Consider the following 14,390-nt stretch of genomic DNA (forward strand, 5'->3'; position numbering starts at 1 on the left):
CTATCCCTGACCTAGCCATGAGCCCAGGCAAGCAGCTGCTGGGGTGAGGAGGGAGATTTGCTCAGACTCCTCAGGTCCTATGCTCTTGCCATAGTCCGCAGTGGTGCAAGTCTCTGCAACCCAGCTTTTTAGGTACAGCAGAATTTGTGTTTGCATTGGCAGAAACAACAGCTGTGCTTCTCTGCGGTCCTAGTAGTGAACAGACCCCTGCTTGCACTCAGTGTAAGATACCCACGTGGAAAAATGCATCTCCAAAAACAGACTACAAAATCTGTCCTTACCTTTAGGTTATTAATGGAGAGGAAGTAAACACCAGCACAAGCAGCTACTGCTGTTCCCAGGGAAGCAACCCAAGAAACAAGATGAATAACAATACGAACAACTCTCTCTGTTACAGAAAAATCTAGAACTTCTCTGTTTACTTCAGTGAGGTCTTCCTGCAAGGAAACAATTCCTAATGAAGAACTCCTTAGTCAACAGCATAAAGCAAAACTTGTTTCAAGTAACTGCTTGAGAGACTGAATGAAAGATTATTTCTCCAGAAGGTGGGCAGAGTAATATCCTGGGAACATTTACCAGTCAACTTCGTGTTCCTATCCTAAAAGTCTTATCTCTTGACAGTTACCCTGTATTTCACAGCTAATATTACAAGCCTGCCTTTTGTTTACAAAATGGTTAAATAGCAGGAAGGAAAAAGAGAAGAAATATTCTGTTTGGCAAATATTTAATAGTCATAGAGATTCATTCAGTATAACAGAAGCATACAAATATTTATATGTAGCTTAAAGAGAAAAGAAAAACAAGTAGCTAAGCCAACTCCAGGAGTTCAAACCAAATGAAACTCAACAGTCAGGAAGACTTAAGTCCATTAGGAACAGGACTAGCATGCTTGAGTCACTCTGCCACAATACACAAATTTGTATGCACAAGAAAGTCTCTGGCAGAGTGATTCATGCATGCTAGTTTTGTACCTTTCTACCTTTTTGTACCTCCTGTGTTTTGTACCTTTATTTGTGTGCTGAGATTCTTTTGTTTCAGCTTCACAGCTTTTTCATTAGTTATATTGAAGTCCCAAGTGCAGAGAAGTTTGCTAGCATTTCCAGAGTATGCCTGAGGGTTAATGAAGTTCCTGCAGAAGGATTTTGCCATGCTGCAATGAAAATCAGATTTGTGAGATGTGCAATGGGGAAACACATCAAGTCTGTACAGCAGGGCAAGAGGGAGATTTGTTAGTTTTTCTATCCCGTCCCAAGGCTACTGGATCTATAGCACAGCATGTCACATAAGACGACATGGAAAATAAACTTTTATGTAAGAAATAAGTCTCACATTTCTTTCTCCTAGTTGTTGCTGCCAATCTTTACCTCTGGAAGACCACATCAATACCAGAAGATATTAGGAGCAACGGCTTACAAAAGAGGGAACATGATATTCACTGGTTTGAACTAGGATTCTCTGCATGTTCCTTACTATTTTGCAGTTATTCTTCATTTGTCTAACAAAGGTTTGATTTCTGGAGACTGTCTCTTGAGCAGAAACTTCTACTTAAACTCTAGACCTGGAAATAAGGACTTACAGAAACAGGTAATTATTACTGCCAACCATTGCACGGGTGGGGAGATTTTTTTTCCCCCTTCATATAAGTGAAATAAGAATATATAGTTAGCTTACCTGAACAACAAGATAAGAAAACAGATGACAAAATATATTCCAACGGTGAAAATATAGGCCAGCTGCATGTTGTAAGTCGGCCCATTCTCTATTTTACTGATTGTAGCATTGGTGTAAAAGCCATAGTAGAGTACTGTTTGTTGAAAATAACCCTGAAAAGATATGGACATCATTCAGAACGTTTGCTATCACCTCCATATGGTGGGAAATATCATCATCTGAAGCCCAATTAGTGGAAGCAGGAGCTGTCCCATTCCCTACTGTGAAATCACAGGTGTGATTAAATTTCTAAATATCAGGCCCTTTGTTTTCCTTCTATCAGCTAAAATCTTCCACAGTTTTGAGAACTTCTAGAGATATATAAATGACTTGTATCCTTCTTAAGATTCATGTGGGATGGTCGTGACCATTCAACACCTTTGCAGGATTTGGTCTTTTCTGAAAATTCCTGAAGAGGGAAAGGCTTAATCGCTTCTTTCTTAGGAGCAAGGTTCTGTACTGACAAATTGTATCAACTATGAAGGAACCAGGAAGGAAGCATGTGATGTTCAACACTAGAGTTACTACATTATAGCTGAACTCCTGCAATGGTGACTGTACTTTGCAAAGTTAAACAGCATTACCACAAAACACAGCACTTTAAAAGCAATTTTAGAAGGAAAAGGCTGACACCTTTCCTTTTGAGAAAGATCTCTTCTCAACTATGCATTAGTAAGAGCAGTCTTGTTTATTAACTAGAGAAATCCTTTAAGAACAACAAGATTGACACTTTATTTTTCACCACAAAGACAGAAAAAAAAAGAGTAAGTCATCTTCTCACATCACTTGGTTGATTAATGCTAGTCAACTTAGAGCAGTGCAAAATCTTCCTTTAAAAACAGCCTGGGACTTTATTCCCTGAATGTAAAGATCTTCACACAATGAAAAGATCCTCCTCTTTCCAGGCCCCAGGGAGTTCAGCAGGTTGCCAGAGAAAGATCTGTGTGCTCCTTGGAAGAATAAAGCTTTGGAAATAACCAAAATTCACAGGATCACATATGGAATTCTGCACTGTATTTTCAGAGGAAGATTAGCATGGGAAAAACGTTTTGCTGAAGACTATTGTAGCTGTCTCTGGAAGGCCTGGCTTCCTTTGTGTCTCTTTCTGAAAGTGATGAAAGTCTTGAAATATTGCTGAACACAGCAATCATTTGCAGTGAGACAAATGCATCAGAATGAGTTCCACTCATCTCACTCTGAGTCAATGTTTGTTGTAGCTTCTTTTTCAAATAAGTACTAAATATTGTTTCTAGTCATGTAAAATTCTAACTCCACCTCTTAATATGAAATACTAACTTTTTTACTCTATTGTGAGTTTTTAAAGTAGATCTGCTGCACACAGTACTAATACAAGTCTGTTGTTACATACTTACAGACCCAGTGAACAGCTCCAGACCCATGAATGAAAGGTTATTTGGTTCTGCTGCAACAAACTGAGGGATTGTGATGAAACTGAAGTTTATGAGGAATGAGAAGATGTTGAAAGCTAGCAGCCACTTCAAGAAAATAAAATAAGAAAGAACACTTGTTCCAAACTTGGCACCAATGATCTTCAGAGTCTTGTGCCATAACTGCAGTAGGTGCAAGTGTTCTGACAAGCTATTTCCAAATCGCCGAAATGACTGAAGTGCAGAAGAAGAGAGAGATGAATCTCAGCAAGCAGTCTTAAACAGGACTCAAATTCACATAATAAAGCCTTACATTTGTTACAGTTCCATTTTGATAAGAACAGATTTCCCCCACTACATGCACCATAAGATGCTTAACTGGTGTTCCTAAGTGCTACCATAATGCAAGTCATTATTAATGAACACTGCAGGAATTAATTGGGTTTTTGGTAAGTCACATAAAGCAAGATACCAGATACCTCTGGAGACAGTGATAACATTGCAGCTAAAGTGGTTTACTCTATTGTGACTGACAGAAGTTTCTGACACTTACCACTACTATTCCCTGCAGACACTGCGTACAGCAGGAATGTTGAGTAGTGCGGTGCCTTGATTTTTTTGTTATTTCTTTAAGAACTTTATTCCTGTGGAAAAGAAGGGCAGGGGGTGACAAGCATTGTCGTATGGGTTGTAATTAAAACAAGAAGCCAAAGAAGCTGCCGCAAATACAGTTTCGCATATGTGCACATGAATAGAGCTAATAAAACATGGAGATGTTCTGCTGGTTCTTTTTCTATTAGCTGATACCATGGCTCTTGTCCATGCTATGGCAGCATGTTCTAACCTCTCCACTAACTCACTCTGGGAACAAAATTTAAATATATTCTGTGAGGAGACAAAAGGATGGTTGATACCATGTGGTCTCTTCTCCATTTTCAATGGCTAACATCCAAGTTTCCTTTGAAAAGAGATCACAAGTCATCATTCATAATCAAATCTCAGGGCCTTGATATTCTGTTTTATATTACCATGAGAGATTCTTCTCATCCAGACAAAGGACAATGAACCATCTTTAAATTATTTTCCCTTGCAAGATGTTAACTTTAAAAAAGTGCATTAAAAAGTACTTTCAGTTCTTTCAAAGTGACAAACCAAAGCTGAGCAGATGGCACACACCCATATGTGATAGCTAGATGTTGAAAGTATAGCATTTGTAACGTTAAACAGATAAACTTCTATTTTTACCTGATCTCTCTCTTTTTTTTCATGGTCTCTGGCATCTTCTGGATTGCTTTAATTCTTTCACTGGTGGACATACTTGCAAGATTTCCAACTAACTTTTCCTCTGCATAAAACACATAAAAAATCCAAATTTGGGGATAATAATACAGAAATTCTTATACAAAATCTGAAATGGATATAACAACATTCCCCATTCTCACTGCTACCAAGGTGTGGCAAGTTCTGAGACTTAATACTCCCCAGAATATCCCCATCTCCATCAGTACTCTAATACAGATGTAAGTAAGTAGTACAATACTGAATGTTAAAAAATAAATATCATTTATCTGATGATTATTTAATGTCAATACAAAGAGCTGCAATATAAAGGAAAACAAAACAGTGACAAACTCCAAGATTCTGGTCTATTGCTTGATCACTGTTTGATAGTTACATTTCTATGATGCTACATATTGACTTGAAAGCTAAACTTTTGTTTTATTTATTCTATAATTTCAGTTGACATTAGTGCCCAAACTTAGCACTACCTATGAAACAGACAGAACTGTATTACTTGACAATCAGGCTGTTTTCGCATACTTGGAATTTGATGTTAATTCCAGACACAGTGGCTGAACATAATCCATTAGCTGGTCAAACAAATTCTAATAAAGAGTTTAGCTTTTCTTTCTACAATTTAACACATATTCACACTGCACTGTGCTTCATTTATCATAGGATTTTAGCGTGCTAGTAGAGTAGAAAAAACTAATCGGTAGTGTTAACACAAAACCAAGTTGTTCGCATAACCACAGAAAGACTGTACATGCAATTCCGGTGATAAACCAATAATAGCATCAACCACACCATCCTTGTGCAAGATGCTATTTAGTATTGAACCACTTATCTAAACTCCTACCTTCTTTGCACACTGCATCTGTTTCAAACAGGCTGGAAGTAGTCATGAAGATCTCGTCAGGTGGTATTCTGTTGCGTCTCCGAATAAAGCTATCTAAATAACATGCACTGTTTAGTAAGCCCAGATACTCCTCACAAATTGACTTAAGAAATTAAAATTTCACTTTCACAGAAACCACTTAAAGTATAACCTTCAATCTCACTACCTACACACAAACATATACTCCCCCACTCGTGTCTTCCCTGGTCATGCTTGACGACCGTATGTAATTTTTCAGATACATGCTGGAAAAGAGGTACTGAGCCCAGTCTTCAGCTGTCGTGAAAAACTTTGTCATCTAACCCATTCACAAATGCACACATTGATTATTCAAGACTTTCTTCCTAGAAGACAGGTCCTTTCTTTAAAAATCCTTCCACTGACCTCAGAGGGATTGTTTCAGAATCACACTCAATCACGCTGAATAAGTTACATGTACCAGACTCCCATTTCCCTGGGGCCAAAATGCAACTGTTCTCTCAACCTTCTTTCATCCAATTATTCAAACACGAGTGACTATATTCTTTAAATGCATCTGCCTTCCAGCTATGAAGCAGTTGAGTTTAGCCACAGCTTTCCTTGCCTCACCTTCCCAGTAAGATAATGGCCAGTCTGCGCAATGTTACATCCCCCTTCTGAGCTCGACCCTCTGGTGTGGAAGGCCCCAGCTGACTGATGCGCCTGTTAGTTAATGTACGTGTTGCAGGCTCCTTCACCATATTTACTATTTAGATCTAATGGTTCCCTGATGTTAGTGTCATTTCCACTTTGAGCCAACTTTCTTTGTAGCAATTAAAAAGAATCAGAAAAAGAAAAGTGTCTGTGCCCCCTTGTGGAGGTACTTGTTGAGCTTTCAGCACCCAGACATTTATCCTCTGTGTTGGAAATGCACTCTCTGCTTCCTACCAGGTATTAAAAGCCATGCGTGATTGTCAATGTTTGGAAATGTCCTATTTCTATGGTCACTCATGGAGTGAGGCATTTCCAGGTACCAATAAAATCATTGCTTTTTAATACGAATACAGGATTTTGCCAAATCAGATCTTAACTTAAAGACCATGTTCTTAAAGATGAAAAATAAAAAAAAAAAACAAGAATCTCTCACTTTGGGGGCGCAGAGAGATGGTTCTTTCAATGCATCTAGGCAACAATTCCAGAAAAGAACTCTTAATTGCATTCCAGAAGCAGCAGACAGGAACCGAACTGATTGTAACACAAAAATTACACAATATGGGAAGAACAGTTCCTACCCAGAACATGAAAAATGAACTACTATGCTAGCCTAAACAGAACCCAGATTATACTATTCCAGACCCCCCTGTATTTTAATGAATATAAATCTCTAGTTACTATTATAGTCCAGAATTTACATGGAGACAACATAGCGAACAATTCACTAAAGACAGCCTCAAAAATACATCCTATCCTCCCCTTATTTCCTCCTACAATGAGTCTCTTCAGATAACTGTGTCAGTTTGTTTTAAGTTGACCCACTCACAGGGAGCTGGGGTTCAAACTGGTAGGCATTATATCTTTCATTGCTCAAGAAACAAAGATCATCACCTTCAGAAGGTTATTGAAAAATTCAGCTACAACTATGTACAATAGTAAAAGAGAATTTATGTTTTACAATTCCTTATAACACGAAGATCTTCATACCTGAACCAGAAGGCTTTTAAATATTTATTATTTTATGGAGGGCGAGACTGACATTCAATATTCTGATGCACCACAATCCTTGTGTCTTACCTTCTGATACATCGGACATTCTGTGGGTATAGGGGCCATCCATCAGATGGAAGGTAGAAGGTGGGCTGTATGGCAGTTCTGGCTCAGGCTCAAAGGAAAGATTAACCGCTGAAGGGAATCAGAATTATACAGAAAGTTGTATACTGCTATGGATTATTTACACACACAGAATATCAGCCCTATTGACCAAATACAGCTCTACGGCAAACACAGCAATATATCCCATTAACAAAACTCCTGTTATCTCACTCTGATGTACATCCTAGTATTCAACGACTTATGCAGTCCATGCAAGTCAGTATTTACCGATCTGTTAATACAAGAGACAGTCCATGGATCTGTTAATATGACATCTGAACTACTTCTAGGAAAAAAAGCAAAAAACTGCTACCACATACAAATATATACAGAGTTGAGCTTTCCAGAGCTGCAGAACTCCCTCAGGACAGAGTAAGCCATTCTTTGTTCCAGTATTTCTGTAAGCTGTTCATATGAGAAATTACATACCCACGGAATTTCCATATGGACTTTCGCTTAGGACATTAACTCTTGGTAAACCTTCGCTGTATTCAGAGTCATGTCTCATGGAGGCCATTGGTATGGCCAGAGGGTAGTTCTGTCCTCTTCCACTGTATTCTCCGGAGGAACCATGCAGCGAAGAATCATAAGGGCTTTGGTGAGAGAACAGATTCTTTTGAGAACTCCTCCTGTGTGAGCAACAAAAAGGAAAACCCTGAGTGCCACAAAAACTCTCAACAGATATCCTTAATAAATTGTTATCTGTTATCATCAAATTTGAGTACATCATAAAACAAACTCTGATACTGAGGGGTATTTTGTACTTAGAACTCCAACATCATAATTCTGATTTGGCCATCAACTGAATTAGAAAGATTAAAACTTTTCTCCACCTGAAGTTAGCTTGGACTCTACCTAAACGGGAATAACTGCTTGGAAAACAAGGACATCCAAGGTTACAGCACATAGTGAAAATTACTGGAACTAAAAAGCATCCATGACATTATGCCATAAATCCTAAAATACCTTTAACTGATAAATTCATCTAACATGTAAAAAGCAAACATGCCATTTCTCTTGAATGCTGCATTTGTGAGAACAGCTTTAAAAATTTGTGTCTGAGAATGCAAGCATAAAGGAGGGATTAAAAGAATTCTGCAAATTAAAACTCTGGGAAAAAAGTTTCTCCTGTGTATAAAAAGAGAATTTAGTTTCTTATGGCAGAGTCACAACAGCAAAATTAAATAAACTCACCCTCTATCAATTTCCAGTGTCTCTGAGAAGTGGTAGTCTGGATTTTCAAAGGCTTCATTGTAATAAGACATGACAAGTCCTTGGTTTGATGGATGAACTCTTTCTTATTTTTGTCTCTACTGCTTCATTAATATGTTCATGGGAAGACTGATTACAGACCTAATTACAAAATAGATGCATGTACATACAAAATGAAAAGAAAGGAACTTCATTTTAGCATCCTAGTTAGAAGACTTTGCCACCCTGCTAACAAATAACATGAAACAATATAAATAGGAAATGGTTTTTACCATTTTACCATTACCAGTGCTATTTACCATCAGGAAATTAGGGTCCACCAGAAGTTGCAGGTAAAATGGGAACTAGTATTTCTCTGTCGTAAGCTCTCTACAAAACTAAGGAACTGGAGTGCCACATGAAATCTTCCCCAGTGCTGACAACGAAGCCACGTTTTAGAAGTGGGTCAAAACATCAAGAAGAAAATAAGTTCTCTCCTTCCTCCTCAGACAGGAAAAGCCAAATACACAACTTTTCTCTAAGTACTACGTTTCCAAAACCAAAGAGGAGGTGAAGTCTGCCCCCTTCCTTACTAGCAGTGGCATCTCTAAGCCTTCGTTGTGAACAAGGGACCCACTGGACCACTGCTATCTACAGAGCTGACATTATTTAGACACCCATTCTTAATGAGGGCTCTTCTAATGACTTAATGTCTTGATCCTGTAAATAGGTTTGGTTTTAGCTTTATTTCTCACGGAGTGCTCCATTTTAGTCTTAAGTAAGCCAGACTTGGTCAGAGTTTAACGAAGTTCAGGTAAGTCAGTGAAAAGTGACTTTCTCATATAAGGTCAGTGAACCTTATATTGGAAAAAACAGAATCCAAATTAAACAGGCAGTTCTTGCAATTAATCAAAAGTCATACTCAAAATTAAAAAGGAAGCAATTCTTAGCATTTGTTCTTAAAGGCACCAACACCAAGTTTAATCAGCTGGTAAGCTATTCAACAACAGGGAAGGAAAAAAACAAACGACAAAGGACACATCTGGCAAAACCTATCAGACCCTGCTTTTATCTCAGCTTCAATCCTAGAAAAGCAGAGCTGAATCTCATTTCACGGTACAGTCTCAACCAACTTTTCTGTCCGCAGTGGTTTTTATTTGTGGTTTCTACTGCAGTAAAGGAAGTATCACATGAAGAAAAGTATCTTCAAAATAGATGACTGTACAGCGTCTAATTTCTGAAGGCTTGTCAAAATCTTCTCGTTTTGCCAAAAGAAGCTCTTAAATTACTATTGTGTCATTTACACACCTAAAGATCTTGGAAGACAGTCTAAAATCTTGCAGTGTGATATGCAGTTGTAAAACACTGCCCAGGTTTTGCACACTGACTTGCAAAGAGATTTGCATATAAACACAGCTGGTTGATTGAATTCGAAGTCCTACATTTTAATCGGAACATTGTCTACACTCTCATTATAGCATGATGAAGCATGCTATGAGGCTCATGTCTTCAGCAAACATTCAGTATAAAAGCATACCAGGCAATTTGAATACATGGTGTGTCACCCATCCCTTCTGTAAATAGTGGAATGTGACTACTGCCAACAAGAAACTACAAACATAGTCTCCCCTAGGTGAAACTTGCGTTTTTTCATGCAACAATTTCACACCTACAGAGACAGAGAGAGATTCTTCTGTATTCAGAAAAGTAATTAGCAGAGCCTCCTCCCCTTATCTCCAAAGAAAACCAATAAACACCCCAGGAATCTAAGGCTCCTACATAAAAGTCATGGGAAGTTTAAATCTCCTGAGAGGTCAGTTTTCTTTGACAGGAATCACTTAACTCTTGAGGATCTTTTGAGAACTAGCTTAGAATATATCTGAAGTTTTATACAAACTCTTCAGGAATTAGTACATTCTGTCCTTATACTCCGTTAAAAAGCATGGAAACAATTCTTGAAAAAGATAATCATGGTCTTCTGCAAAGAGTTGCTTGGAAAACTAAATTTCCCCCTATAAAAGTGTTTTACATTTCAAACTGTAATGGAAAGCTAAATATTACTTTCTCAGGGGAAGAAAATTCTCAGACAATTCCCTTTGAAGAGTGTACAAAATTACATTTTTCTATTTTTTAACTGGTTTACCAGGAACCCAACTCACTCAGGCTCAGCCATCCAGAAAGCTGGGAAACCTGCCAGCAAGGCAGCTGCGAAGCCGACCACTGATCTAAACAGCTTGTCAACTTGCCTGGCCTTCATTCAAACTGTAGAGAGAATGGATATTTTGATGGAAATGTACGGGTTGTGTAGAATCAGCATTACCCAGAAGCAAGCTGGTAGGAAGCATCAACCGGCTCTATCAACCAACTTGCTGAAGTGCAACCAACCAGAAGAAACAGATCAGCCTGACTAAAAAATACATCCATCACTTCTTTCTCTTACTCATTTTAAAGACCTCTAGGCATATCCATAAAGGCTTGCTAAGACAAATAAGCCCAAGACAGACTGTCTATTGGTTCCATCATTATCCACTTTATTTCCTTTGAGTCTTAAGACGTGCTTTAGGCCAGGATTTCTATGAAAATCCACAGGGACATTTACAGTTTAACACTGAACCCAGCATCTGAAGCCACTCCGTTTTTTCTCCACTCCCAAAGTTTTAAGAATTTCAAATAAATTCCCCATGTACGCTGAGGCAAATTCAAATCTTTGCATTTTGTTCCTGAAAAAACTAGAGATTTTCCTCTTGCTGCCTGAGAGCATTAGATCCCAAACCTTGAGGCATTTGGAGTGAGCAAGAATGTTAACATGGATAACCTGTATGTTTCCTGACTACGGCTGTAGTCACTCAAAGATTACTATGCTACCTGGTACATAAACGCTCTTGGGTGGGATGGAAGTGTGCGTGAGCATACATGCTCAGGGTGTACAGGTAGCATGCCAAGGGTGTACAGGCAGCATGCCAACCCACCCACTTCCTCCATCTCAAGCCCAAGGATCCTAAGAAACTATTCTTATCAAAGCAGATGCCTACATTATAGGTTTGGTTTGGGGTTTGATGGGCTGGCAGTTTATAAATTTCCGACCAGTCATAGTTCCTTGGAAAGAACCTGAAGCAGGTAATGCTCAAGCTAAACCATCTCTTTCTTCTTTTTGACCTATGATGTGATGCACTAAACCATAGCTCCAGGAAAAGCTATGACATGTAGACTTAGCTTTCCCTTTAAAAAGTTACTTTCCAGAAGGAAAAAAAAAAATAGCTGGAGAACAACCATCATTTGTGAAAGAAAGATAACAAGCAGGAGCTTGACAAATCTTCCCTTTGCAGAGTGGTGTCCATTTGGTGGACAACATTTTGGATTTTGGCAAGCAACTAGACAAATCCTGTGTTCCTCCTCTGGAGACCAGAAAGGTTTAAGATCAGCAAGTTTAATAATCATCAGTATGTAAATAAGTTATGGAATAGGTGGAGAATGGGTGCTTTCCGCTTAAATCATTCAACACACACCATTATGATATGGAACAGGAAACTTCAAGCAGTGCAGACTCATGCTTCTGGATCATTTCCCAGAAAAATAACTGCCTTCACGTCACAGACCAACAGCCTTGACAAAATATTCCAGGTTAGTTTCATCCATTCCTGTACAGGTAACGCTCTGCTATAGACACTAATCCTCATTTAGAATACAAATCAAACAACATGAATGTCTTGCTAAATAGCACTTTGTCCTGGTATCAAGTTTCAGGAACATCACTTAGACCTTCAACTCCTTTACCTGTAATCTCTCAGTAAAAAGGATTACATAAAGTAAATTCTACTTACACAAGTCTTGAAGAGGAATAGAAACCGTAAGTTCCAGAACTACATCATAGTTGACTTAATAGTGTTGAATGAAGAGAATAGAACTCATGGAAGAACTGATTCAGAAGGTTGAATGTGCTCTATTTCCATAAAGATCTTTTAGTTTTGTAGGGTACAACTGGACAGGGCTTCACTGTTACCTAAGTTATTTTTATTCATGAATCCCTGTCCTGTTTAACTTGTGCCACACAGTTTCATACTGAAAAAATCAGATTGATTTCTGGAAGCCAAAAGTGAGTTTGAGAGATGGACCAGAGTTAAAACTAGATTACATGCTGCATCAGCAACTAGGTTCCAGTACTGACCACTACCCTTCCACTATCTCAATCTCAACAGTTTCAACACTGCTGCAACAAACCAGGAAAGCCTCTCAGAAAATCTAAAGAGCCTGTGAATTGACGCTAACCCAACACTACACTCAAGAAAACCTGATCTTTAATTGACATATTAGCAATGGAACGAGTATGAATCATACACGGAAGGGAAAGTCACTTACGTTTTATGCGTATTGCCAAAGTACCCGGCCTGCACCGACAAGTGCCACCTCTTACTGACCTTCCATTGTGTTTTTATTGATGTCAGCAGGGTCAATTACAGGAGCAAAGCTCAACTTTGTTATTTTAGACCTTCGATTAATTTCAGCAATGTAAATTGTGCCTCTGCTACAAAAGATTTTCCCAGTGAAAGATCACATGTGGTAGCACCGAAGACTCATCTGCTTACTGCTCTACAGGCAAAGGACAGACAACCAAATTGGGAAGGGAAAGGAGAGCGTGACAGCATCCCCATTACGGTCGCAATGCTGCTGTCTCTCCCAACAGCTTGTTGGATCTCGAGCTTACAAAGGAAGGTATTTCCTAGTCCTATAGTGCAATGCTGCCTACCAGAATTCAGATCCCATCCTCCCTGTCCCCCCAGCCCTTCTTGGTGAGAGTGGGGTGCAGAGAGTAGCCAGGCAGGCTGGCAGAAGCAGGCAGAATAGTGCCTGTCTGCCAGGGGGGAACATCCTACTGTGGGACTATCTCTGCCCTCAGCTGGCTGCTCCCATTGCCTCCAGCTACTGCTTCAGCATCATAAGCTCTGCTCCTTATCTGCTCTTTATCCATTTTTTTGCACCTACTCACTTGTTTGCCTTGTCCTTTCCATTTAACATTCCTCTTGTAATTTCCTCCCCGCCCCAATACGGTAAGACTACAATATTTTCATCCTGTTCACTTTGTTTGCAAGTTAAATCCCTTCTATCACCTGTGGCTGCTTAGATAAGGCATTTGGAGAAGGACTGCCGACTACTTTGTGTTTGCAGTGTCTCAAGCAGGATTCTACTTCTTCACCCGAGTTTAGACACCTTTATTATAAACACGCTCAAACATTCAAAAAATCGTTACAACATATAGTTAAATGTTAGCGTCTGTAAAGTGTCAAAGACGTGGCACACGCTTCAGAGTTTTTGTTTAATGGCAGTGGATGAAAGTTCAGAAACTCCATTAATTCTGTAAAATTCATAGTAGTCTCCCTAATCTACCACACAAATCCCTGCTTCTCCACCCAAAAGGCCCCACGGAATCACAATCCTTATGGACTGAAGTACATATCAGAGTGATTTTGCATTATCTAATCCTTTCCCCAGAGAACCCTTGGAGACCAAGTCTCTCTTCGTTTGTTGCTTTTATTTTCTTAACTCTGACCACAAGTTGCAAACTTAATCCATTGGGAAAACTATGAGCACTGGGTAAAGAGGAACAATCAGGGATATATAACCACTACAGTTAGAAATAGGGAACTGAAGAGTATACCTGACAGAGAGAGGAAAGATTAACAAGAATAAGAAACCGCAAACAGAACTCTGCATTATTTCTTTAACACTTGAAAGAATTACCCAGCTCATAGTCTGACTATTACGGGGAAAAAAAGGCTAAGGCAAGAATCACTTTGTATCAGTGAAAGTCAGCCTTGTGACTAAATTTCCAAACTGCAGACTGTCACATTCTTCATATAGCAGGACTAAATCTTGCTTTGCAAAACAATTTTTTTAAGCCTGTCTATTAACCAACATTACCAGCTACTTGTATTTGAAGGAAGTGTCTGGTTACAAAAAAAAGGAAGCAGTTTTTGAGCACCTGTTTGGAATTTGTTTTCTGCTTTCAGTGGAAAGGCAACCTACCACACCAGGTCTATTAGAGGCATGAGATATTGTTTCCTAGAACAGTTCTAACATTTTGCCGTAAAAGAAAGCTT

At 38.9% G+C, this 14,390-nt stretch overlaps 1 protein-coding gene across 5 annotated transcripts in view; it reads right to left on the reverse strand.

Annotated features, from left to right (window-relative positions):
• Window positions 1-14,390, reverse strand: part of TMC5 (transmembrane channel like 5) — a 33,604-nt gene that overhangs the window by 11,882 nt on the left and 7,332 nt on the right. For 3 of the 5 annotated variants that reach the window (XM_075515006.1, XM_075515008.1, XM_075515007.1), the window contains exons 2-11: window positions 8,299-8,457; window positions 7,534-7,733; window positions 7,027-7,134; window positions 5,239-5,331; window positions 4,344-4,443; window positions 3,652-3,742; window positions 3,084-3,332; window positions 1,672-1,823; window positions 1,006-1,150; window positions 282-437 (exon numbers count right to left, since the gene is read on the reverse strand). In XM_075515006.1, the coding sequence (XP_075371121.1) occupies window positions 282-437; window positions 1,006-1,150; window positions 1,672-1,823; window positions 3,084-3,332; window positions 3,652-3,742; window positions 4,344-4,443; window positions 5,239-5,331; window positions 7,027-7,134; window positions 7,534-7,733; window positions 8,299-8,369 (1,365 nt within the window). In that variant the 5' untranslated portion in view covers window positions 8,370-8,457. Of the gene's footprint in view, window positions 1-281; window positions 438-1,005; window positions 1,151-1,671; window positions 1,824-3,083; window positions 3,333-3,651; window positions 3,743-4,343; window positions 4,444-5,238; window positions 5,332-7,026; window positions 7,135-7,533; window positions 7,734-8,298; window positions 8,458-14,390 lie in introns of those variants that run through there. The other 2 variants (XM_075515009.1, XM_075515010.1) reach the window with 2 other exon arrangements.

Source organism: Mycteria americana, chromosome 12 (genome assembly GCF_035582795.1).
Source record: "Mycteria americana isolate JAX WOST 10 ecotype Jacksonville Zoo and Gardens chromosome 12, USCA_MyAme_1.0, whole genome shotgun sequence".
NCBI classification, from domain to species: Eukaryota; Metazoa; Chordata; class Aves; order Ciconiiformes; family Ciconiidae; genus Mycteria; species Mycteria americana.